We start from the raw sequence: 27343 nt of genomic DNA, 5'->3' as shown, positions 1-27343 counted from the left end.
CTGTATTGTCTTTTAAAACAGCAGATTCAAGATGGATTTTTAAAAAGCAGAAACCTTAAAAATACATAAATATACTGAAAAGGCAACCTAACAGATCACCTGAAATGATTGGTACCACATTATCAACTTTAGATAACCACTACTTCTTGTGGTAAATACAGAAAAATCATGATTTGACATGTGGCTCCAGGTAAACCCTCCTCTGGCTCTTTTGAGATAGAGGCTACTCGACAGAAATTACAGAAAAAATGTATTTTAAGCACAGCAGTACAACAAAGCAGCACATATAATGTATAATTAGCTCAATTTAACAGTTTTTTTTGACAGTACACTTCTCTCCAATAATTTTTATTTAATCAACAATACCCTTCAACCACAATGTAATTGTATTACAGTATCACTCCCCTTTTCAGTTCAATAATGTCAGCACTGTAAATGATTCTCCTGGTGTTAAAGTAGGTCACTGACTGCACAGTCGGTGTTTGGCACTGGTAAGTAATACAGAAACATCTTTTTGATGCATTAGTCAAATAGATTGTGTGTAACTCAGAGGTCTGAAATATTCTGAGAAAGCAGTCAGAGAAATACCTGGCTACTTGGTAAGAATGGGAATTCATATTTTAATGTTGTGCTTCAATAACAAAATCAGACTGCCACATCTTACGCAAAAGAAAACTGCAGTACTTCTTTCTGATACATAACACATTAGAAATGAGTGCATCACTTTGTTAAGCCCATTTTGCAATTTTTAATAAATTATTCAAGCATATACAGTAAGAGATTGTATTGCATCCTCATGTCTGAATTGCCTATTTGTGAATGTACCAGTGGCCCTAGGGGCACAATATTAACAGGGTAAATATGATTATCAGCTGATCAGAACTTTCCTACCCTAGTTACAGTACTAAGTGTACTGTAACTAGGGTAGGAAATACAAAAGCAATAACCACATTCCAAACCCTGCTAGCACAATTCTTGAGCTAAATAATTTTAAGGTAGATCAAGCTAAGTAAAAGAAGCAGTATGAAAGCTTTCATAAGCTGTCCATATTTTACCTTCAGTGTATTTCCCCATCTAGCTACAGCAGGGTTGTGTCAATATGTCTGGAGCTGTTTTTTTCACGATATACTGTTTTATTGAAATATAACAAAAGAAACACTTTAAATTGTACAGTCCTGACTGAATAATGATAGCAGTTGTAACCGCCTCCTTTGCACAGTTAAGAATTTGTAGTGAAGTTTCAGTTTAGTGTACATCTGTAAAGAAAAGGCACCGACAAGGTTTTCAAGTTCCAGCTTTTTTGAGTAAAGTAAGATTGTCTGAACAGTGCCGTCTGATCTATTGTACATTACAGCATGTCTATGCAACTTCCTCCATGTAGTCAATAGTTTCACTGAACTGTGAAATGCTGCGATCCAGTGTGAAGTCATCAAGCTAGAAAAGATCATAGAAAACTAAAGTGAGCATTTAAGCAGAAATTGTATCACTATAAAAAAAAATAAAAGCCCTTGACTAGTGGAAAAGCACGACAGGTCCTGGAAAATAGACAATTATGCTCTTTTATACAGCTATGTGTGTGTTGTGTATTTCAATACAAATTGCACATATTGCATTTTTGTACATTAGTGCCTTTATCAAGGACATCAATGCAAACTTAACTGCTGCATGCAAAATATAACCATTTATTTTTCAGTTTTTACAGTAGTATGTCTGTTGCACTTAATGTTACAATTTAATCTTACAAGTTTCATTCGTGAATAATCCAAATTTTTTTAAAAATACATGTGCCTTCAATATGTGCTTTTGACTGCTGGGCAAGTATTACTTGGTGAAAATAAATTATAAGGAAGTTAAAATGCTAGAAATAAAAAAAAACTTAACACGAGATAAAGACCATGTTAAGTACATACATGTGATCCTTCTTATTTTAAAAACCCTCTTGTTTGTGGGCATTCTTATTTCTACCTCCATCCTGCTTACGTACGTGCTTCTCTTATCACTACTAGTAACTTGATTTGCAGGTTTCTCATTATGCTTTCTTTGTCATTGTTCTAATCTATTGGTGTTTTTTCATGAAAGCCCTCTATTCAGTCTAGTTGCAGTACATTGCCTTCCTCTTCAGCTACTTCCCCAAACATTGCAGAGGCCCAGTAACAAAGCAATGAAACAAATAAAAAACAATAATTAAAAGAGGAAACCTTTTGAAATATACAAAGAAAAATACATTTGAAATCACACCAACAGCTGGTCAACTACAGTAAATAAATGCCTTGGTATATTTGACAGAGTGTGTAGAGATCACGATTTAAGCTGAGCCTACCTTATCACTGGCATTGAAATCCACCCCCTCAATAGAAAGCTCTTCTTCAATCTCTTCTCCAATGCTAACTTCACTTTTAGTTTTATCTGATCGATGGCTGGTGCTGATCAAACAACACAACAAAATAGCACATACAGATTTTCTTTTTTTCATGTAACAATGATGTAATACAATCATTAGACAAATGAGTAACTAATAAAACGTTACCTGTTAAAATCATCATCATAATCATCTTCATCTCCTGCAAAAAAATAAATAATTTTATATATATATATATATATATATATATATATATATATATATATATATATATATACATACACACACACAATGTGATAATCACATTATTCAATTTTATTAAAATAAAACATGTTAAAACTAGGGAAATAAGTTCATTTGTTTATGATTTATGTGTATTTTAAAACATAAAAATGCTATGGCACAAAAGGTGGCGAAATCTAAATATGTATTCATTCAAAAAAAAAACAACAACAAAAAATGCAGTTAATTCTACTACTACTACATGCATTTTCAATTTCTGAAATTACTGGGGGGGGGGGGGGGGGGGGGGGGGACACGTTGAAATGAAGCAAAAGCTTATAAATCTTGCCCAAACACTATTAAATGACATTAGAATAAAGAAAACTTGCCTAATCCAAGGGAGCCTATTTTCTCATTCATTGTCTTCAGGTCTTTCAAATCAATATGTTTGCCATTACCAACTATAAAAAGAAAAACCAAATTTACAAATATAAAAAATAGGTACATCTTTTAACTTTATGCATCAGTTTAAAATAGTGAATTCCCTATGCTGAAAAATGAACAGTGCACATGAATTCTTGTTTGTACGCATAGTTATAAATTCCTGCACTGATTTACGAGTAATCTTCTTCTAAAGTAGGGCAGTTGACCCAGACCCACTGGAAAAATGTATAGAAATTATCCATCCAGTGTAACCTGATGCCCACCAAGGACTGCAGAGAAGCATGAATGGGCCTGACAGCAAGCATTGTAAAAGAGCCGGCTGCTTAACCTTTGCAACTTACTATTGCAGTGGACCCCTGAGCAACAGCAATACAGAAACAGTAACAGAGACTGGTGCAGCTTTTTTAGGTTTTCGTAAAAGACATGTAGTTTCACATGTTTTTGCCCTGTCTAAATGCAAGTAGTTGTTTTCTTACTGTCAGCAGGTCCTTTAAGTGGGGGTACTCCAGCCAGGGACCCTAAACCAGTTTTTAAAAGAGGTGCATCGGAAAGAGATGCAAGACTTCCCACTGGCCTACTTGAATCTGTCCTCCTAGAAAAATAAAAGCGCAAACAAGTCAGCAAAGTGCAAACACAGACAATAAACAGGAACATAAGGATGCCCAGGTTGTTTACGATTTCTTTCAAGTTATTATTTATTTATTTTAAAATCGACGTCCCTGGCGGTTAGCAGAACAGAATGTTTAAAAACACATGACAAACGAATGGCAATCATGAGAAAAGAAAAGGAAAAGGTCATCAACCAGGCAACAAGAATCCAGGGAGATTACACTTTTTTTTTTTTTTTTTTTTTTTTTTTTTTAATCTTTTGAATCAGGTAGCCCTAGTCTCACCTCTCTTCAGGATTGTGCCCATTACCATTCTCTACAAAGGGATCCTCAGTCTCTTCATCTGTGTCACTATTTTTATCAGTGATCCTAATCCCAGAGCAAGCAAAGAGAAGAAAGAGATTTGAGACACAGACAGACATGCAGGGGGGAGAGGGGAGGGCGAGAGGACAATGGTAAACACATGTTAAAGACACAGAAAACCAAGCTATAGAATATCAAAGCCTGAACACTCATGGGGCAGAAACTTGGGATACAAGCAGTTTGTGAAGCACTTTTAAACATTAACAGACTGCTAGCTGTCAATCAAAATACATAGTAATCCAGTAACTGTACTAAAAAACAGTCATTAAGTCTTTTTTTTTTGACAAGAAGTCGTTATTAATACATTTATGTTATTTACTGTTGTTTTTTTTGTATCAAACCACTACAAAGCACTCAAATGTCATGTAACAACAAGCGTGTAAGCGGTGAGAGTGCTTCTGAAGACTACAACTTACTCTTTGTGACAACTACCGTTCCTGCTTTTTGAAAAAGATCCTCCTGAAATACTTTTGTCTGTCTGCGACCACCTTCAATTTTTTTTTTTTTGCAGGAAAATAAGACATGAAATGATAAAGGGAAACAGAAAAGAAACACACTCCAAATGTTATTCAAGAAGAAACGACAAGCACAGCATTCTCCTAAAGTGCTTTGATTGGAGTTTAGATTTTAGTGCAAATGTCACGTTCAAAGCAATTACTATTAAGTTTCTGAAACCCACAATGTAAATATCAATAGCAATACATTCAAATAAGGACCATGCAGATCGATTTTTCCCTTCCAGTTAAGATTGATCATATGCCGTAGGCCTAACTTCTCGGTACGTGTTTCATTTAATTTGTGAAGTACTGATACTTTCCAGCACTTTTTTTATATTAAGTTTTTTTAATTGATTTTAACACAGTAACACATTGTTTGTAATTTGAGAGTACTTCTTGTCACATAGTGTGAAGAATTTGTAAGATGAAATCTTCACTGTTTGAGTTTAATGGATATTTCCCCCAAAAGTAATAAACGTTGGAAACCAATTTTTTAACATGCAAATGAAAAATTTTGCTTCTTACACGAATTCGCAATTTGTCACATAAATCTGGGATGCGTAACTAAAAATCACCTCACTTTGGCTGTTCAGATCTTGGACCTGCTAAATTAGTTTTTAAACAGGTAAATTAACCTTATGTGGTTGCATATCTTTTTGAGAGCGAGATGTACAGTTATGTAGTTCTAGGGTTCCTGGTTACATGCAAATTTACATCTACATCTGAAAAAGCCAACGCTGACATACTTACTCTTCGTGATTATTGTTCATCTTGTTTTCTGAGACACTTGCCCCTGAAACACTTTTGTCTGCCAGGGATATACTAATATCGCAATGCAGCAATGATACAGAGAAAGAATAACAGAACAAGGGAGGAGGTTTAGTTTTAGTTAAGACTAATACATTTGAATACAAAAAAATACGCTATTGTGTAAGTTTATAACACAACCATAAATCTACACCATGTGTACTTTTGAAACACAGTCTTTTACTAATTCTAGGGAAATAAGAGGCCATAACTTCGGAACTGTTAATGTAAGGTTAAGGAACAGTGGAACGTCACCAGTTTTACAGTTAAGACACTCCTGTAAATGAGTGAAAGAAATTAAACTAAGCTCACCAGCCATATGTTTTCTCAGGTTTAGGCAATGGATCATCAAAGAAAGAATCTCCTTCATCCTCTTCATTGTCCAGATCAAAATCTTTACCCTTCTTAACTGCTGGAACATTGCTGTTGAACTTTGATTCCAGTTTTGATTCACTGGCTGATATCTGGACATTGCTTTTATTCTTCACACCTCCAGTCGGCAAGCTTAATTCGCTATGGCTGGTTTCAATAACCTTCAAAGAATTTAAAGCAACTGTTAGAGCAGGGCTTCTCAAACTCGGTCCTGGGGACCCCCTGTGTTGCTGGTTTTCATTCCAACCGAGCTCTCAGTTACTTAAGTAGACCCTTAATTGAGCTGATAATTTGCTTAATTAGACCTTTTTACTTGTTTTCAGCTCTTGAACAGTTGCCTATTTCAAATTAGCTATAACATTTGATAAGTAACTTGAACTCTGCAACTGTTTAAGCGCTGAAAACAAGTAAAAAGGTCTAATTAAGCAAATTATCAGTTCAATTAAGGGTCTACTTAAGTAACTGAGAGCTTGGTTGGAACAAAAGCCAGCAACGCAGGGGGTCCCCAGGACCGAGTTTGAAAAGCCCTGTGTTAGAGCCTTTGAAAATGTTAAAACAATTTGCCTTACGATTACATTGCTCCCAGTCAAAAATGCAGAGCTTTTTAAAAGTCTGGACTTTTTCCTATCTTAACAATCTGAGACCCTCAATTAAAGCCAATTTACCAGCCCCTTTAATGATTGCAATACAGAGATTCCACTGCAAAAAATGTTATATTACTGCTTGCATAGTGCTCCGCATTTTCGGCTTTTATCTTCTAAAAAAAAATCCGGGAATTTTTCAAAGTTTATTTTACATATATTAAAATGTGGATGAAATTGGTACAAAATAGTTTTTAATTGAAACATCGGTAAGAATCAGGGCAAAAAATCTCAGAAAAAAAAACACATTACATGTGGAATATCATGAGGAGCAGTTCTGGTTTCTTATTAGGTTAATGTCCCTGGCATGTATGATGAAGCAGAATCAGTGCAAATGGAAGCCACAGTTTCCCAAGTTAGCTGGTACTTTGCGAATGTTTGGGCAATAGCTGTGCTGACGGAAACAGTATCTACAGAAGGTATGAACATAAAACAAGCCAGGTTTATTCACCTTCAAATCATAAAAGACAATTGACAACTAAAGCATCACCATTTTTTGCCAAATATTTACGATTAAGATTGTGAGCGTTAGGCAGTGTTTTACTACAGACAGTACTTTCGCACAAGGTCAAAAATACATACCTCTCTGCAATAAACAGTGGCTGTCCAGCAAAGCACAGCGCTCTGACAAACTCATTAACACAGTCATTCTGCGCTCTCTTTTAAAGCGTGTGTAAAAGCAACATAAATTGATTACTTGTCTCTCAGTTCACTTTCTTGTTTTAGTTTAAGGTGTCACTTATTTTTCAGTATGTTCTTTTATTGTCAGTGTGAACATGTACCTCAATGCAGCAGTACTTGCAACGTTATGCATCCTCTGCCTCATCTAACCCACTTCTGCTATTTTTGCTTTTTGTATACTTCGAAACATTCATTTTCTTTGGAATATTCATAAACTGATTTACATTTTCTCTCCATTCCTCATCCACTAAAAATATAATATTTCAGTATTTCAATTTAGTTTTTGATCAAGCTAGTAGTTACTACACCCAGCAATTGCCACAATAATCTGACTTTGATTGGCCAACATAATCAGGTGATAATGTGTTTGTGAAGTGACAGAGAACCACATTTGAACATTATTTGATCCTCTGAGGTTTAAACGTCTGCTGTTTCGGCCTAGGATGAAGAGTTGGGCTGTTTATTACAATGTCGGAATCAAAATAAAACAGCATTTTAATCAAAATATTGTTAATTTCCTAGAAAATAGCACCGGGAAAATGTTGAATAATAGACAAAAATCGGGTATAAATCATTAAAAACCAATGTCCAGTAAAGAAAAAATCCTATAATTTTTCGGTAAAATTCGGAATGAACCAGAAACGCGGAACACTGTGTATGTACTATAAATCCATTAATACTTTTTACTGTTTTAATTTCCTGTGGATTACTACCCTGTAATGCAATGCAATAACTGCTTTTAATGCCACATTTCCATTAGCACCATGAAACCAGTCCGTCAAAATGAATCTTGTTCCACTATCAAACTGGGGCTGGCACAGGTTAAATCTGCAGTCTGCAATCCAGCAACCAGAACTTGCACAAAGGTTAAAGACCGGCTTGCATTGCATTATTCAATAACTGTCATTTACAAATGAATTCACCTTCCTCCAATATTTCCCTGCATGATACCATTTTTTTCACACTCCTCTATTCTCTTCTCTACAGTATCCCATTGGCTCATTAGCTAGTTTTCTCCATCACATCAAGTTGGCAAGATTGAGTTCTGCCAGTTCAGTATAACGGACACTGACAATTAAAAAAAAAAAAAAAAAAAAAAAAACCTACAGATACCTTCAATGTAAAATTAGAAGATTTTAAGGTCATTGGTTGAAACATATTACTGATAAACTGTATGCTGGTGTTTTTTGGTCCCTATAAAAGTAATATACTATTAGTACAGAGAAATGACAGAAAACAATGACAGAAACAGATAGTACATAACATTGTTAAAACTAATCAAAGGCACCCATTTGAAATTAGTGCAGACTCATTATATTAATAAGCTACAGCTATGAACATAATATCAAGAGATACAGATATTAAATCTGCAAAGCAGGCCAAGAACATATGGTTATGATTAACTTCTTATTAGTTCTGGATTCATGAAACAAGCAATGGCATGCCTCCACTTTGAACAAAATGTGTCACAGAAAAAGCACCTGGCAATGATCATGAATACAGAAACCTTCTAAAATGAGGGCAAATATATATATAATATATATATATATATATATATATATATATATATATATATAATATATATATATATATATATATATAATATATATGCAGTACGACGTCATTGACAACTGTCCAGGAAACAAAACAAAAATCATGAAAGCCAGCATTACACTTCCTTAACCTGTGTTCCGAGCTACATCATGCCTCAGCATAAGCTGCACAATTATAAACCATTATCTTATTCCCATCATGCAATTACCCTTCCACTAGCCAGATCGTTGCTTCCTTTACACTTACAAAACCCTTTATGAAGCGCCTTTAAGATTATATACTACAGTACTTCACAGTTATGACATACGACTTTCCTTTACTTCCCTCTTCATCCTTTCAAGGAAGCACCAAAAAATAAACTAAGTATTAAAGATACCTCTTAGCATACCAAAACAGAATGGCTCAGTTATATGCACAATGCACAGGGTGCGCACAACATTTGGGATGCGATTTATTTTCCAAAATTTAAAGCATACTTTTTTTATATTTTATTTTTAATCCTTTCACTCTATTGAACCGCCATATGTAACATGCAAAACAATCACATCAGGAGTGTTATTTATCTCAAAAAAGATTAAAAAAGATTCAAGTATGTTTTTTTTTTTTTAAACTGTATCTTTCAGTTTAGGAACATCAAGCCTCTTTTGACATACATTCTAAAGGCTATGCAAATTTTACAAGAAATATTTTTTTGATAGAGGAAAATCAAGTAAAATCTATGTTTTTGGGTTGCTGTTTGTATTGTTTAAATTATTTGTAGAAAAAGAGGCAGATCAACATACAATTTCAATTTAAATAAAAGCATCACAAACAGACAGTGGGCTCAAAAGAACCGAATTATATATGTTTGTACCCTACCTTGCTTACTGATGTAAAATGTAGCTTCTCGTCATGGAACTTGCTTGGTGTTTGAACAATGTCGGACATATCATTTGTCACCTAAGTGTAAAAACAATTTAAAATGGATTTGTTTTGTTTCTTGCTTCCTGCATAAACCCATAAGGGCAAAACATCAATTTCGAGCAAAACAAATGCCGAAATGTATTACAATTACAAAACTTAACTTTGTTTTTTGCATTTAAAGAGCATGTTAACAGAACATTTGTTCATGTCAGTTTACAAAAATATAATTTTACATCTTGTCTGTCATCTGCAGTATTCACAAAATATCCTGAACAGTTAACACATTATGGGCCTTATTTACGAAAGGGCACTAAATGCAGCTGTAATGAGCACATTAAGTGGTGAGCCTAAGGTGCACCATAGATCAAAATGTACTGTCCCATTTACTAACAGAGTACGCATTAATTTATGTGCACACTATTTGGCTAATTTATATACCATAGTGTGCACACTACATGTATTGTGAGCGATAACTTAATGTGCACAATAATGTCAGAGAGTTATGCGTTACCACCGCGATATAAAAAGCCCCAGCAGTCTAGGCATGTCTTTTGGTCAGTGGCTTATTGTGAAAGGAGGTGGCTTACATTGACCAAAAATGAGCAATCAACAGACACAGCACTCAGCAGGGGACAGACAGAGGCAACGGCAAACTAAAACTGCTTGCAGTGGAGGAGGTTTTATTTTTATTTTATTTATATATAATTATAATAATACCTTGTTTGGTCCAGTGTTTTATTTAACCAATGTATTGAACTATAAAATAAAATCTAAGAAATTATAACATTCATTCACTCTTAATATAACCTGTTATTTACAGGTAATTTTCACTGCTCTGTATGAAAACCTTAAAGCAAGTAATGCCTCCATGATACCAGATAGTTTTCAGCCCAGAAAAATAGATTATCGCCCTATAGTAAATACGGTCTAAATAACACCATGTAACAATAATTTATTTTTTTTTGTTCCTGGGTAGTAAGTGTTATTTCCTAATTGCTTATGCCTCAAAAGTATAGAAAATGGCTTTGCTTTTGTGACCAGGACAGTGATATTTCAAAATATCACTATTTCCAATGGGAAAACGGGCAAATGTGTGTCTTTTCGTACACATAAAGTCAGAAAAAAACAACATATGAATCCAAATTAACATGTATTTATACTAAAGTAATACAAAAAATGACTACAAAAGATTTAGAAGTGAGTAGTTTTTCGAGATTTATGATTATACTGTATTTACATTTTGAAATATCACTGTCCTGGTCACAAAAGCAAAGTTTGTGGGGAATAATAGCCATTTTCTATACTTTTGAGGCATAAGCAATTAGGAAATAACACTTACTACCCAGGAACAAAAATTGTGTTACATAGTGTAATTATTCAGAGTGGGTTGCCTCATTTAAACACATTATCATACACATCACATATTCATTCTGATTACCATAGTATGGCACAATAACCGTGTGCCTTAACATGCCCACTATTTTGCACGATAATTAATAAAATTGCAATAGTAAATATGGAAATCATGAACGTGCAGAGCAATTGCAATTATGGTGCACCACAATGTTTAGTGCCATTTTGTAAATGAGGTCCTAAATATGTTATGGTAAAAGTCTGAATATTGGCAAATCTTAAGATTTACTAGTAAATGGCGACATTTATCAAGTAAAGCAGTAAATGTCCGAAAACAAAACGCTTTACTTCTGACATTTACCAGTAAATCTCAAGAATAACCAAGTGCCTTTACCAATAAGCTTCAGTAACTGTCCGAAAGGAAACAGATTTCCAAACATACACCACCTTACTTGGTAAATGATAGTTTCCACTAAATATTAAGATATACCACTAATAAACACATGTGCTGTGATTATGTATTTATGGTTTCTAACAGGAGCCTATACAGTTTTAGAAAGCAGGAATAAAGTGATTCTTAAAATGTAGGTAGCTAGAGACCCTAGCTTTTCCAAGACTCTATATTTAGTTCCCATTCAATTCAAAGTCGACCAACAACTAATACTTTTGGGATATGCCTGTCACAGGTCAGGTATTTACTGAACGTTTTATGTCAGAGCTGCCAATAAGCTCCTCCGGGGAGTGAAGCCATCGGTCCCGCCCACCGGGAGAATAAGTAGTCACTCCACGGAGATCATGCTCTCTTTTACTTCTCACAATCAGGTAGGTAAGGTAGGTTAAACTAACTTCTCCAGTTGCGTGACTGATTCTTGTGAAAGAGCTCTCGCTTCGAGTTTTTCTTGCTAATTCCCCTGCAATTTATTGCTGGAAGTCGACATGCCACTTCCCCTGAATCAGGAAATTCGGCTTCTGAGGACTGAGCTGAAATGCTGCACAACTGTGCTCCGTTTAACAACAAAACAAAAATCATTATTTACTTTCAACAGCCTACATCACTTGGTGACTGTACCCTGCTTTCCTAACCTGCAGCATCTGCTGTCTGTTTTTTTCCCTCTGGTTTTTGCAGTTAAAAGAAGTATATATTATATATATATATATAAACAAAGAAAAGAGAGACGTTTTCTCCACCAGGATCCGGCTCTGCCACACCCGCTGTTGAGTCGACGCCGCTGGACTGACCTGACTCGCCCATTCGGTGTGTGCGATCTTAAAAAAAAAAAATTAAAAAAATACCCTACCCTTCAGCTTCTGCTGTGTGTAAGTGTGTGTGTTTGTTTCTGAAAAAAAATAAAAACAATAACGTATGCGTCCTCCTCTGGGTCTAATTCAGAGTAGACTTGTATACATTTACCACACACCTCGGTGAGTAGGTCTTATCAAAAAAACAAAACCAAAAAGAATTCTCTTTCTTTCTTTCTCGCTCTCTTTTTTCTGTATAGCGTCTGAAGGCTGTGCTCCAGTCCGCTGTAAGACACATGCTGTTCTGGTTGTGTGACTACACGTGGTCAAGACTGATACTGTCTGAAAGCGGTGCTCCACATCGCTGCAAGCTGAGAACTGCTTCGGTTATAACACCGCCCACAAGGACAGGGGAATGCTAGACGTGGGGCCCCAGTGCACCTGTGCTTCAGGAGACAGTTCCAACAAAACCACTCTAGGCAGCCTCCAAGACAGGCTCCACCCCAGCTTCAGCAGCCCCAGCAATTGCACCTCAGACTCTTGGGTGCTTGCCACCGTACACACTGGTTACCTGTTGCAGTTCCGTGCGGGCCAGACTGATGCTGGGTCAAGCCCTCTCGAAGCAGTGGCTGTCTCACTGGATTGTGGCCAGTTTCAACTGCATATACTAAATGGCAGCCTACCCCTACCCTATCAGAAGAGTGGCTGTCATGGGCCCTCTTTAGAGGTGTCTCATTGAGTGACATTTGTACTGTGGCTAGCTGGGTTACTCCGCCTACAGTCACCAGGTTCTACCGACTCAATGTGGTAGATCCCTCTATGCTTTCATTAGGCACAAGGGTCCTTGAGGTTGCATGCTCACACCACAAAGATTAGTTTGGTGGTAGCGAGACGTCCCTCATATGCTGTCTGTTCACACTCTCTTGCGACAGCTTTGATGTACTTTCCCAAAAGTATTGGTTGTTCGTCGTCTTTGAATTGAAAGGGAACGACTACTTATTCCCTCGGTAGTCGGTACTGAGAATGTCACTCCTGACATAAAATGCTCAGTAAATACCTAACCTGTGGCAGGCATATCCCAAAAATATTGGTTGTTGGTCATCTTCTCTTTCAGGGAAATGTTCTGCCTGATTTCACCAATTAATAACTTCAAGCAGAAGTATTTTTGTGTTATAAAACAAACAGCCACATCACATTAAAGCTGAAAATCAATACTTACCACACTTCTACACTGGATAAATAAACGTTTGTACATTCCAAGAAACTCGTCAAAGTCAATAGCTGAATGGAAAACATGAAGAAAAAACCCTCAGTATGAGAAACAACGGAAGGTAAAATTACAAGCTGCTGTTTTTCATACATACAATATGCAGCATATACATCTACTACCATTTGGAAATATGTTTATATTTAATTTATAGTGATTCAGTTAAGACTAACCTGCTCGCTAGGGGTATAATGTTACACCCCTGCTGCTCGCTGTAAACTATAAAACTTACTTTTATAATGAGGCACTTTATGCGTGGTGCTAAGTATTTGTTAATGTCACAACAATTTTATACATATATATAGTACAGTACATACATACATACATACACACACACACACACACTGTCTTGGATCGATATTGAAAAAAAAGTAAATGACGTGAGTCAGGAATTATGCAAATCCCTAAAAAAATAAAAAATAAACAAAAAATAACCAGACAGTGGCATGAATTGAATCAGTGCTAGCTAGGTATGTAAACTGGTCTTCATTCCATGATATTTACACTCTGTCATCAAACTTAGGTGAATGTGTTCACCTCTTACAGGTACTGTTTTGTTTGTTAGTTTTTTGCTTCCCTTATAAAACACACAAGAGCCATTATTTAAAACAATGTGTCACTGAACGGCTCTGAATATGTGTGTGTGTGTGGGGGGGGGGGGGGGGCAGGGGCATGTGTTACAGTCAATGTGAAGAGAAACTTTGAGAAAATTTCCGCCACAAAGACAGTAACCCCTGAAAAAATGGCGTTGTGGGGGCATCCCCACTTTGTAAAATACCTTTTTAAGAACTAAACATGCTTTCAAAAAAAAGTTTGTTGTCAACTTTCACCCTGTGTGGAGTTTTGTCTGACTGGAGTTAGAAATAATAAATAAAAACACAGGTGCGAGTCAATGAGAAATCCCCTCAAATATAGGAATGCAAACGTGTGTGTGTGTGTGTGTGTGTGTGTGTGTGTGTGTGTGTGTGTGTGTGTGTGTGTGTGTGTGTTAGTAGCAAGGGTATTCTGACAATACAAAGCTTATCGAGGCCATGTTGGATAAGCTTGGTTACTAAAGAAAAGCTATTTTAAATATAAAAATTGAAATAACAATATACTTACAGTTACTAAAATCTTTATCCACAGCTCTGAACTCATCAGTAACATACCTTTCCAGCATATTCCTTTAAAGTACATTTTACAAGAAAAACATTACCTTAATTGTAAGACAGTTAAAGTCAGAAAAAGCAACTGTTCCAGTGTAGAGGACATGCTGAATGTACTTTAAAAAACAAACAAACAAAAAAACCTGTTGATAAATAACTAATAATTACACAATGCTAAAACTGAAATGACAAAACCAGTAGGTCCACCTTAATAATAACAACATAATACCTACTTATGAAAGTGAGGGAAAAGATCTGTAAACAGTGTCCTCAATTCTTCTTTGTTTATCTCACCACTTCTGTCCTACAAAAAGGAAATTAACACATTTGTTGTAAAACAACATTATTTCTTTACTATTATATCACGAAAGACAATGGTATTAAGATTTACCACAGATTATATAGTTAAAATGTATAAGTACCTAAATGGTACAGCAACAGCACATTATAAGCAACAATTATAATACCTGGATTATAAGTTGAACCTGAATATAGTGTTCTCCTGCTATTCTTCTATTTGACTTACACATCAAAAAAATGTGAAATGGTAAAAAATAGCAAATAACTCAAGGGTTCAACTTAAAGGAAGACCATTCAAAATTAATTAATACTAAAGCTGTGTTCATACTGGGTCCATTTATAGAGTTTGGTCCGCACTCGGTATGGTAAGTTTGGCATGAAGTGTGAACAACAAAGTCCACCTAAAGAGATGGTCTCGGCCCGCCTGACAAATGCACCGAGTCTAGTTCACGTACGAAACCTCAATGTGAACCGGACCTTTTGCACATAGGAAACTAACCTTTCAAGGTAGCCAGACTCGGAAGTAAACATTTTGCTCGTAGTTTAGTTCATATTCTGTGGAAACTAGTAGAGCAAAAACAAAATGTTTCGGGGAACTACACTAGATTGTCCAGTTGTCATTCTTCATTTTTTGTCCCGGTCGGAAACAGTAAAATTGTTAAATCGTTCCGAGTACAAAACTGTATCTGCGTGCTCAGCAAGTTAAAAGTAGAAAAATGTATTTGGTTGTGTTCGCGCCATTCAAAAATAAAATAAACAATCTTATGAATTATTTGTTATCAGTAAATTCAAGAAAAAAAAACTCCCAGTTTTTCACTGTGCAAATCTGGTAACCTGGACAGTGCAAGAAACTAAAGTTCTCATGGAAATTTGGTCAGACACCAAAAGTCAAGATGAACGGGGAAAAAACTCATACAAATAGTAAAATATATTCAGTCTTTGTTTTACTTTGTTTAATGCCTAGAATAAGAGAACAGTGCAGTGTTGCGTAACTGAATACTGTATTATTGTTCTCTATTGTAGGCATTCAACAAATGTATTTATTTAAATTAGCAAAGTGCTCCCCACCTCGTTCCCATGTTTCCTTCTACAGCAATAACATCGGGTTCACACATAATATAAATAAAACGAGTGAACTCTGTTCTTTTGCTCACAGACGAGTCCATCTGAAACAGACCCGGTGTGAAAACAGCCTAAAGTTAATTTAAAAACAAGAACCTTTTTTATTTGTCACAGCATTAGCTATGTAAACCTTGTGATAACAAGGCTTTCAGAAATAATGTTTTTAATAAGAATTACTTATATAGTAATCGCCACAGCGTATCCTGAGAGTTTTAGTAATACAAGTAACAATATTAATGCACAACTTTAAAAACATAGACTACTTGAAGTATAAATATTTATAAATGAAGGAAAAGCACCTTATCATAATGATCAAACTTTTTCCTGGCTTCAGCTATCTGCTTTAGCGACAATTCCTAGAAGAAGGAAACAAAATAGGTAGCAGTGAAACCGTTAGATGGTACAGGTAAGAAAAATAAAATGGCTGTATCAGTTAAATGCATTACATTTAAATTTTATAATACACAATTCCAATTTAATAATATGTTAGTGGTCACTTTATATATAAAACTAAACTAAAATATATAAGCTTTGTGATACTTTTGCAAGCAATATAAAGAAGTTCACCAAGGACATAAATAATATAGGCTCCAATGATCTGCCTTCATTACGAATGCCCAGGCACAGGTTCACCAAAACTGGAGAAGTGAAAAACCATAATGAACTTATGAACCAAGTGTCATCAAATGTATGGAAGTTTCTACTATATCCCTGTTACCAGTGATAATAATGTTTCAGTTAAAAGAACATCACTTACAAATAAATGCATTTATAAAAGTGTTAAATATAAAAGGGGCTGATGTAAGGATAGGCGTAGTGCAAATAATTGCGGCTGCAAAATCCAAATTACCTAGCGGCCAGGCAATTATTTTTGACTGCTGCCTATGTAAGCTTAAGAACGATGCAAATTACTCAACACACACAAAAAATGAGATGCAATCTTGATAATGAGGGTCACAGTGAGCACCGCCTGTGCATCAGGCTATTTAGCGGCCGCACCTGCAGTCCAGAGGTGAGGTGAACTAGGAGTACAGACAGCAGTAGACGCTGTATGAGATTCGTGGAGCAGGAAAATCAAACCAAACTAAAAATAAGACAGAGGAAGGGCAGTAAAGTCCTCTTGGCGCCCAGAGTCCTTACGGCTGAGGTCGATACTGTCGGTGTTACCAGGAGTATAGTCAACCAAGTGATGAAATGGTGGCAAGACCTGCAGCGGCAAACAAAGGCAAAACTCGCAACGCAGCAGAAACAGGAGGAGGGCCACCATCCACATCACAGCTGACACCACTTGAGAGGTAAGCAGAGAGGACCCTCTCTGTCTTGCCCTTCTCCTCTGAAGATTTTCCTGCCTGTCCTCAATAAGAACCAAGCCTCGTCGCATGAGGCAGTGTACCACAGCAGCCATCCTGAGTCCAATGACAGGTCTCTGAAGGTGTGTGGTTTTATACAGCTTTTAATTACTCACTTCTAAAATGGTTTGCACTTTGTCATAGGAGGTGCAAAGTTTTTGTAGGGTCAGCATTTGCCCAAGTACAAGGCAAAATCTTTACATCTCATTATAATGTTTGTGCCTGCTTAGTATTCCAGATCCCCACTCAATTCCATGCTTTTTTCTTCATTTGAATACATTTCAATATCATTTAGATGTGTTCATGTTGGCAAAGTGCAAATTTGATAGTGGGTGCAGAAGCCAGGTGAAAAACATTCTTTACATATGCCGCACTTTCAGTGACCATGTAGCAGGGGAAGATCTGTGCGGCTCTGCTGGAGTGTTCACAGGGCTGCAGGAAGAGGGCGACAGTCGTCCAACAACCGCCTGTGAGTCATGGCAGTGAAATGGGGAGGTGGGAAAGTGGGTGTGTGGACTTTCCCCCTCTCTGAATGGCTGAGAGGCGAGTCTTGGGAGATTGTTAGCCCTGCTGTTTCCTCAGAGCTGCCCTTTAAACGCGCCGAGAGTGCGGAAGCGCTGGTCGAGGACCGAGAACCAGTCGGGAAAAACCGAAACTGAGTGTGTCAAAGCGAGATAGTGAGAGCGGGGAACCCTTGGGCAGACCCCGGAGTATTGTAACGGAGCAGGCTAGTTAGCCGGCAGTGTAGGACAGTGATCCGGGTCGCACGGGTAGCGGCAACTGGGATATAGCTGTCAAGTGCAGCACCTTTTCTTAGTAGTTTTGTTACTGTTTTATTTTCCCTGTTCTTTGTGCCTTCTGTTTTGAATGATTGTTTCGAAGCACCTGCAAGGGCGCCGGTATTGTGTACCATCGCTTGGTATGCCCGTGGTTCTGTTTACCATCGCTAGTAAATCAGACCACAGACCCACAGCGCCATCTGCGGGCTAAAAGAAAAATAGCACCCCGAAATAAAACTGGGCACCTGTTGCCAAATCCACCTGTCTATCTCCTGTGTCAGTGAATTACCCACCACCCTTGCACAGACCGCTAAAGTTCCACTTCACGCCAGCTAAAACATTTTTTTGGCAGCAATATGGGTGTTTTGCAGCCGCAGATTACTACCCATTTACCCTTACATCAGCCTACAAATCTATTCAAAATAAACATAACTGCTTTAAAACTAAGAAAACATCTTCAATTATCATGAGTTTGCAAGATAAAGTTTACAAACCATATGCAATGTTGCATAAAATAGATAACAGAGAAGAATGTCTAATGACTGGTTTGGGAAATGTAGGACAGATTCGTAGCAAACAGAACACTAGGAAGATTGAGATTTACAAGTTGGCAAGTTTTACAAAAACATGCATCCAAAACAAATCCTTGTGTTATTTATGACTGTTGATGCAATACCAGGTACATTTTTTATTTCTTGTATCTTTTTCTTCTCCTACAGACAACTACAAACAGAGAGGAAATGTTAAAAAGGAAAGGCATCAAAGACAATCACCAATAAAGATTTAATACCTTAGGAATATGTACAGCCCAATCACCCTGCAGATGAAACCAGAGTTGAAAATGAGAACATGTATAGCGAGATAATGAGCAAAAAAGTACATTCATCTATTATTAAATTATATAATACATAGTATCAAGGTTAAAATAAATAAAATCAAGTTGAACAGATTTTTGCTGCATTTACACTTGTGTTCCGGAATCATTTAGAAAGGATTCTGAAACATTCTGTTCTGGAAGGGTGCGTTTACACTTGTATGAAGCAGCAAGGGGTACTTCTTTCAGGAGAAGAGAATGTGCACTTTGTAAGGTGAAGATGTCTGACTCTACGGTGTAATGATGACATCACGAAAGCACCATCATTTTAAAATACTACCTTCTTCAGTGCGTGTGGTGGACGTTGATGAAGAGGACTAGAAAAAACTTTTGGAAAGGTAAGCAACAGATATTTCATCTTATTTTACTTTTACTATGTTCATGTAATATATAACACACGTATTTAATCACATTATTTAATGCTACAGCGTGGTTAAATCACAGGAAGGCAGCAAGGTGATGACGTGGCTGGCATGTGTGCAGTGCCTGCTGGGAATTTTCTCAAATAGTTCCGGAATGTGTCCTCAGCACGATTACACTAGTAAATATTCCGACTATGCCGGAATCGGACCACAACTTTTGAGAGAATAAGAGGACACGTTAGGGAATGCGTTCAGTAGCATTAACACTAGCAAAATCTTCCAAAATACGTCCTCTCTGTCACTCGTTCCGGAATATTTGTGCAAGTGTAAACACATCTTTTGACCCAGTTAATGTAAATGGGCATACATAAACAACTTTCTAAACATTTTCTGGAAGTGTAACTTAATAGGAAACAAAATTAAGAACCTGTTAAAGACAGGACAGAGTTGTTACATCATTTACTTACTCATGCATTTGAATTTAGTTTCTTGATTTATTATATAAATGTGGACAAATGATGAAGTTGTACAGTCATGCTTTTATTTAATTATGCGGCGTAAACTGGATACCTCCCTTCATTATAAGAAGAGGATATTGTTTGTTAAATGTCTAGCTGCAATGTGGATCTGCTCAAGAGGTACCTCTGCAAAACTGGAGCCTCTATCTTTGTGGCGACCCCTCTTCATTAATTCCAACAGCAGCGGTGCCCCTTTGGTTGCCTCTGTGTCCGGAATTCCCAGCTCCCTGGCTACAGCATCTCGGCTTTCCAATCCATTCAACTGAACTCAAACACACACAAGAGTAAGCAAGGAAAGAAACACAGTATTTACTATCATAAAAGGTTTATTATAGGCTTTAATGGAAAAAATATGCCATGCAGGGGGTCACATTTTAATATTGTCTTAATAACAGCCCCCCCCCCCCCCCCCCTCTGAATTGCTTCTATTAAATCTGATACAACACACTCTGGCCCTCTACAGACAAATCTCTTTTTTCAAGCCCTTGATGAATCCTGAGGCTATGCTGCCACCTAGTGGTCCATTTTATATTATCATTGGGACACATTTATGTTTTTCTTTTTGAGACTTTTCTAAAACTAAAACACACTTTGCAAAGCTTGACAATTTTACATAGTTGCATGAAAATTTCATTTGAAGTATATAAATTCACATTCTCCTACTGGTGAAGTTATTCAATATAAAACCATTATTCTGTTTCGGGAATTAATCTCACTACCGCAGCTGAACTAAGAGTTTACGACATGTATCCATGTAAGCTGGCATTTGCTACATAAAAACATTGCTAGTATGAAGTTCTGCATTTGTACTAGATTTACATTTTTAAAACTAGTAGATCATTTTGATAGGGAAATTAAATAAAACAGTCTAAGCATGTACTTTTATTTTTTTAAAACAGAGATTGACTATAAAACTTACTGTGCTTATTTCAGGCTGAAAAACCGCCAGTGTGAAGTCCAGGTTAAAAAACTGCAAAAAATCCGAGATAAGACTGGCCACCAATCGTCCTGCAGTTTTAAAACAAATGTGGTAACATACACCCCCTACTTCAGTAAGTATACAACCAGAACAGACAACATTTTGAAAAAGTAAATCATTGAGACCTATATCAAGCATATAGACAGAGAAGTCGCCACACACCATCCAATTCTGCTCTCAATAACTTGGGCTAAAGAATGTCCTTAGCAAGGTCCATTACCTCTTTCTAGTTTTCATATTATTGTTATTATTATTATTACAGATAGACAATACAAACAACTCAAATAGATGTATATCAATAATAGTGTAGTGCACATCATGTTATAGCTATATACATCATATACATTAAACATTTTCTGCTTTTTTATAGAAAAATAATTTAGTTACCATAATTTCTCATTAGCGGCAGTAATGGTAATGTACAGTCCCACACTCTCTATAATTAACTACCTATTTACAGTAAATACTGCCCATGCCCTCTATAAAAATACAATAAGATTAAATTAAAAAAATATATATTTACACTGCCCTACTATTGTAGAGCTGTCATAATAATCGGACATACAGCAATCTACCCATTAAAAAAACTGATAGGAATTGTATTTCAAGCTTGGGGAGGTATACAAGTATATAACAGTATACAGCAAGCTTGGAGTTTCTCAATATTTAAACACTAAGCAAAGCAGATTCATTCATTCAAATTCATTCAAAACCAAAACAGCATTTACTCCAGTGCAAAGTTTGCACCACTTGAAATAAAACAAAGAATTAGCATACTAATACAAAACAGCCATATTTTCCCCAAAAGGAATAAACATCGAATGCTTAACGATGGTATCTTTCGATTCGCATTCCAGCCAACAGCTGCAAAATCTGCACATCATTATTTTGTCACTGTTGTTATGCGCGGTTTAGGCATTTTAGAAACAAACGTCTCTTCTCTTCCATCACAATCTGAATTCCCAAATGATTCGCTCCAAATTATACATCTGCACAAGTGCTAGTCAGAGCTTCCACTTCCCTTCAGATCATGTCTATGGTAATGGCTGAGCCTTGACAACTACGAGTATTTATTTAAAATATTTTTTGTACAAACCTCCTAATTTAAAAATGTAATTCCACAGTTATGTTTGTGTGTAATTGTGTTCCCGCCCGCTCTGTATTTCCCGCCGCTGGTTTGTTTGTTGTCCGTGTAACCCTAGCCTGCGTATGGGCATATTCTGTGTCTCCCCTTGATTGGCTGTTGTCTGTCTGTCCTCATTGGCTGTTGTTTATCTGTGCCCATTGGTCCTAGTGTGCGGCTGAAGGCCAATGGGATGTGCGTCCAATAAGGTGGGCTAAGGTTAAAAGAAGGCTGTGACACCAGCTGTTATTGTTGGTCTTGTAACCTGAGCAGCTGACAGAGCTGCGGTCTCTGTGTGCGAGAGAAAGGCGTGCTGAAAAAAAGCCCTAGGAAAGAAACAAAGCATCTCTCTCGTTTTCTGCCTCCTGCTGAAACGCTACACTATGTTTGCTTTATAATGACTTAGTTTTATTTTTGCATTTAGTTTTATAGGTTGCATTTCGTTTTACTTCGTGCTATTTAGTTTTTGCGAAAAACACAGGGCTGTAGTTATCTAGGTGTGGATTGCCTGGCGCCTCCACCCATTCCTCCTAGCAGGAGATATATAAAATTAATATTGAAGACACTGACCTCCTACATAGCTATAAAACTTAATTACAGGAAGCAAACACTTTTCATTTTTTATCAAAATGAGATGAAAGACTTCTTTTTATAGCCAAATTGGTCTGCATGCACTATTGCAAGCAGAGGGCATTCACACACTGTTGATAAAGAAAACTGATGTTACAGACCAAAAGGTATTGTGCTTAATACCTAAAACTTACCATCTTCTGTGTTTAAAAACTTTTTCAAGCTTTCATTAACCAAAGGAGTTTTGTTCTGCAAATAAAAAAAACACATAACATTATAAAAGTATAGAAATGATACGCTAAATATTTGTTACACACTGTCATAGTGTGGCCAACTCATCGTAAAACCATTTCAAGATGGAAACCTGAAAATAAAAATAATCGTCTGCAACAAAGCACGATTTAGGTTTTACCTACCTGGCTATAGATTTAACAAACCTAAAATAGCTTTCTTACCTCTACTTTTTCCTGTTCTTCCAAAGCTAGAAACACAGCTGCTCGGAGTTCTGCCTGAAAAAGAAACACGTAATTATGTGTGGTAAACCAATACATTTCTGAACTGCAATTGGATAGAACTTTGTCATTTTTTTATTTTTATTTTTTTAAAGCAGGTTGCGATTTCAAATACTGTAGCAGCGTGGCAAAACATGGACTGTGAGTGAGGAAGGGAAAAAGGGGTCAGAGAATGTAAATTATGTAAACAATTCATAGGAGCGTGCTTGTGTATGCGTCTTCTCTCCCCCCACCCGGCTGTCAGTGAGTGAGTGGTTACATGCACGTGCTGTCTGTGTGCTGTATGGGAAAACTTGCAAATGAAGTTGCGTGTGAAATTGTCCAATGAGATCCTGAGGTGGCAATATTTAAGAAGGGGGAGTGCTGCTGCCTTGGTTTAAGTTCTTGAGCTTGTTTGGGTTTTACTAAACAGCAATTTCAATAAACAGTACTTTTAAAGGACCAATTGAACCACACCACCTTCCTGGTCTCCAGTTACTACCACTGTCAACACTACGTCACCTCCTGCTAGAACCCTCAGTGTTAAACTGGTGTCAGAACAAAGGAGGGATCCAATTAACACAGTGGAGATGAAGGGAAATCGCCCAGGAGAAGGGTCGCTTAAGCCAGGGGTGCTTGATACAACTGTTGGGGACAGAGAGTGGATAAAGGTGAAAGAACTACAGCCCGCAGTACGACAGATACAGCCAGGGGGAAGAACAACATCTGCTACCAAAGCTGAACCTGACAGCTACCACTGGTGGGGACAGCAGCAACAGTATAAGGTGAGCGAATCAGGAAATCAGACAGTGAGGGAAATGAGAGAGAAAGTGACTATGGCATTAAATCGAGATGAGAGTGTGAGAAAACCCTGTAAAAAAACGAAACTGTATGGCCAGCTCGCAACTATGCGGACATACCAAAGACAACCACCCAGCGAGGCAAGCGCATGGCAGACTCGCCCAGTGAATGAAATGCGGACATCCAAGAGTCAACCACCCAGCGAGATGCAAGGGAATTAACAGCCATAGCGGGGTACAGTAACCACTGAGGCCCCAACTAAAATGCCAACCCAGCCACTGCTGTTATCCACTGGTCCCCAACCCAAGACGCCCCACTACAACGGTATCACGTCACAAGAGACCTTCATAACACAGTTTAAGCTCTAGAGGCCCATGACTGGCCTGAATAGCAGAGGGCGTACAGCTTGGCACGATCCAATTCCTCCCCTACCTCTGCAGCCAGTACTTCACCCTTCACCCATGCCTCCCTGCAATGACTCCTAAACTTCAAAGAACCTGAAGGACAACTGGCACGTTGGCTGGAGCAACTGCAGGTGTGTGATTTCACCATCCAGCATCGCGCAGGTGAAAGGCACCAGAATGCCAATGCCATGTCTCAGCGTTCCTGCCTGCTATATGACTGCAATCACTGTGTCAAGAGAGAGCAGAGCACAAAGGTCGAGGTGACGCAGTTGCCGGTGACAACAAAGAACGGCATCCCGATCCGACGGTGTGCTGTGGTCCAGGTGGTGCCGTCAACAGAGTGGCAGGCCTGGCAAGAGCGTGACCCTGACCTGGCACCAGTATTCCAGTGGCTGGAAGACAGTACGAAACCTAACTGGGAAGACGTAGCAGGCCAGTCAGATGCACTCAAACGACTGTGGGCCGAACTAATGTTAGGCCGTCCGCAGGATGCCCCTGCAACCCCCACTGGGCCAGAGAACATGCTCCAGCTCCAGGACCGCCATCGCTTCGCCAGGGGCCGGCTCCAGGCTGCTGGTGTACATCAAAAGCAGACTTACAACATGTGGGAAAGGGGGCAGTATTTCGTCATGGGAGAGCTAGTGTGGGTTTACAGGCAATGACAAAGAAAGGTCGCTGCCCGAAACTGGACAGTCCGTGGGTACTGGATCGCCTGGGTGAGGTGGTGTACCTGTTACAAATAATAATAAAAATGTATTTTTATATAGCGCCTTTCACATTGGACCACCATCACAAAGCACTTTACAAGATACGAGACTGGGTGTGTGAACTATGCATCAGCTGCAGAGTCACTTACAAAACGTCTCACCCGAAAGACGGAGCACAAGGAGGTTAAGTGACTTACTCGGGGTCACACAATGAGTTAGTAGCTGGGATTTGTACCGGGTACCTCCTGGTTACAAGCTCGTTACTTTAACCACTGGACCACACATCTTCCTATCAAATGCCCTGTCTCAGTCACCGCCTTGTCCTGCATCGAGATCGGCTGGCTCCCTACCATGGTAAACAGACACTGAGCCCCCTTACAGGCCAGCCAATGCCCCTCGCCTGTGCCAGCCTCTTTGCTGCACTGACCACACTGGGGGAGGCCTCAACACCCAGCAACCACCATTGAGCCCTGTCGCCTCTCCTTCTACCCCTACTCCACAGCCATATCCACTTCCCACTACGGCCCTGAGTCCCTGCCAGCAAAGGAAGCAGCGACCTCCCCCTGCACTCCCTTATTCTACCTAGGACTTCCCCAGGACCTGTGTGCCCTTGTTGTCACCTACTTCAGGACCAACCCCGAGACAGCGTTCCCGCCACAACGTACGACTGTCTCCTCCGCTTCTGGAACTAAGTTTGTGTTGTCAGGGGAGTTAAGCTATAAGGGGGGGAGGTGTAACAGCGTGGCAAAACACAGACTGTCAGACTATGAGTGAGGAAGGGAAAAAGGGGTCAGAGACTCCATGTTATTCCGCTATCAAAATAAAATCGAGTGCCCCTCGCGTCACATTATAAGATACACAAACAGTACTATTGAATAACAGTTAGTTCTTACAGTAAGTATTTATCAGTACACTTTCAAATTCGAAAGAAGTTACAAGAAAATATGTCTGTGTACTAATAAAAAGCAAAAACAAAAAGGGTTTTATATTAGTTTATCTGGAGTTAGTCTTTGTCACCTGGATGGCTATTGCCAAACTCACTGGCCCAATATTTAGGGGTGATTTTTTTTAAATCGTATTCAGCATCTTTAAAAGCTTGCTGAGTAGTAAAAACTCACTGGACTGAAGTAAACTGCAGTTAAGTTTCAATCTTGACCTCTGTACTCTAGAAGCAGTTTTATTGAACAAGTATGTTTACTAAATTTAAAGCTTTAAAGCAAAATTGCCTGTGTTGATTATCATATATGACAAGTGTATTGATTATATACCACAGGTGTATTGATTTGTTTATCAAACAACCAAAAAAGCCTTGCATGTTTTTTGCAAGTGTAAAACTAAAAATTCTCAGACAGCATAGAAAATCTGTGTTTTCCCCCCTGGCAATTAAACACATAAAACACAAAAAAAGTTTCAATTGCAAATAGTGTAGTTGTTTGTTACAATGGGGGACAACATCAGAGGTGATTGTGATGTCAAAATTTAAACTCCTGATTGGGCGGGTTTTCGGGAAGAAGTGGGCAGGTTTTTGTAAAAAATAGTTGGCAACCCTGGCTCTCATTGGACAATTTCAGTTGTCTCTTTAGGTTCTTGAGCTTATTTGGGTTTTATTAAAAAGCAGTTTTAATAAATGGTACTTTTAAGGACCAACTGTACCACACCACCGACCTGGCCTCCAGTGATTAACACTGTCACCTCCCGCTAGAAGCCACAGCTCATTCAGCGTTACAATACAACATATCTTCAGCGGCATGGCAGTGGTACAAGCTAACTAGCCCATTAGTCTAATCTTGTCTATAGATCCTTTAAAAGTGCATATGTACTTTTTAAACGTTAGGTGAACAGCTAAATGATTCGTAGAAAGCAAACTGCATATAGTTGAAAAACACATGTTTATAATCTGTCCAAGTTTACCAATATGTAAAATGAAAACCTAGAACGAACCATAAATAAGCAAATTTAGACAACTGATCACACCAAACATATAAAAAGCAGAATGGCAAAAGCATTATGACCACACCCGCGGTTTTGCAAAATAATATAACATTTATGAAACGTGAAACTGCATCGGCGACAGTCTTTTGGTTTAGATATAGAGCTCATAAAACATTATTAATAAACTGATATTTTATTTTAAATTTCTGAATATACAGTTCTGATCAAATGAGAACTGGTTTGAGAACGTACAACAGGACAGCCCATACAGTAGTCGGTCAGTTTACAGGTCAAGTGCACCAGGAAAGTCTGAAGATCCAGCCGCGGCCTTAGTAAACAATCTGCAGCACATCTCTTAGAAAGCAAGATATTCGTTAAAAGCTTTAACATGTAATTTGAAAAATTAAAAACATTTAATGCGCTTGTAAATGTACCTTTATTTTACCGAGGACCCCGCTAGTTTCCAAGTTTTGTATTAGCAAGTCCCGAAGCTCAGTATCTTCTTCTGCGGCAGACATCTTCACCAAGACAACCACACAAACTCTGCTATTTGCTTATTCGACACTATACATTCAAC

The 27343-nt window shown here is 37.9% G+C and overlaps 1 protein-coding gene across 6 annotated transcripts; it reads right to left on the bottom strand.

Annotated features, from left to right (window-relative positions):
- cep43 (centrosomal protein 43) lies at window positions 1-27315 on the bottom strand. 6 transcript variants are annotated; one of them, XM_041250511.1, is made up of 20 exons: window positions 27201-27315; window positions 22887-22940; window positions 22626-22680; window positions 20679-20767; window positions 19884-20021; window positions 18796-18822; window positions 16177-16233; window positions 14689-14759; window positions 14412-14473; window positions 13263-13324; window positions 9407-9487; window positions 5613-5833; window positions 5244-5315; window positions 4413-4484; window positions 3919-4002; window positions 3502-3617; window positions 2971-3042; window positions 2528-2561; window positions 2321-2423; window positions 1-1434 (listed from the first exon to the last, which is right to left on the bottom strand). In XM_041250511.1, exons 1-20 carry the CDS (start codon window positions 27282-27284, stop codon window positions 1360-1362), a joined length of 1629 nt encoding a protein of 542 aa, XP_041106445.1. In that variant the 5' UTR covers window positions 27285-27315; the 3' UTR covers window positions 1-1359. The 6 variants fall into 6 exon arrangements, with proteins under 6 accessions (XP_041106445.1, XP_041106446.1, XP_041106448.1 ...); XM_041250512.1 differs by having other exon boundaries at window positions 3919-3984; XM_041250514.1 differs by lacking the exon at window positions 5244-5315.
- Window positions 27316-27343: the final 28 nt, after the last annotated feature.

This window comes from Polyodon spathula, chromosome 5 (genome assembly GCF_017654505.1).
Source record: "Polyodon spathula isolate WHYD16114869_AA chromosome 5, ASM1765450v1, whole genome shotgun sequence".
In the NCBI taxonomy this organism is placed as follows: domain Eukaryota; kingdom Metazoa; phylum Chordata; class Actinopteri; order Acipenseriformes; family Polyodontidae; genus Polyodon; species Polyodon spathula.
This window is presented reverse-complemented; position numbering and strand designations above follow the sequence as displayed.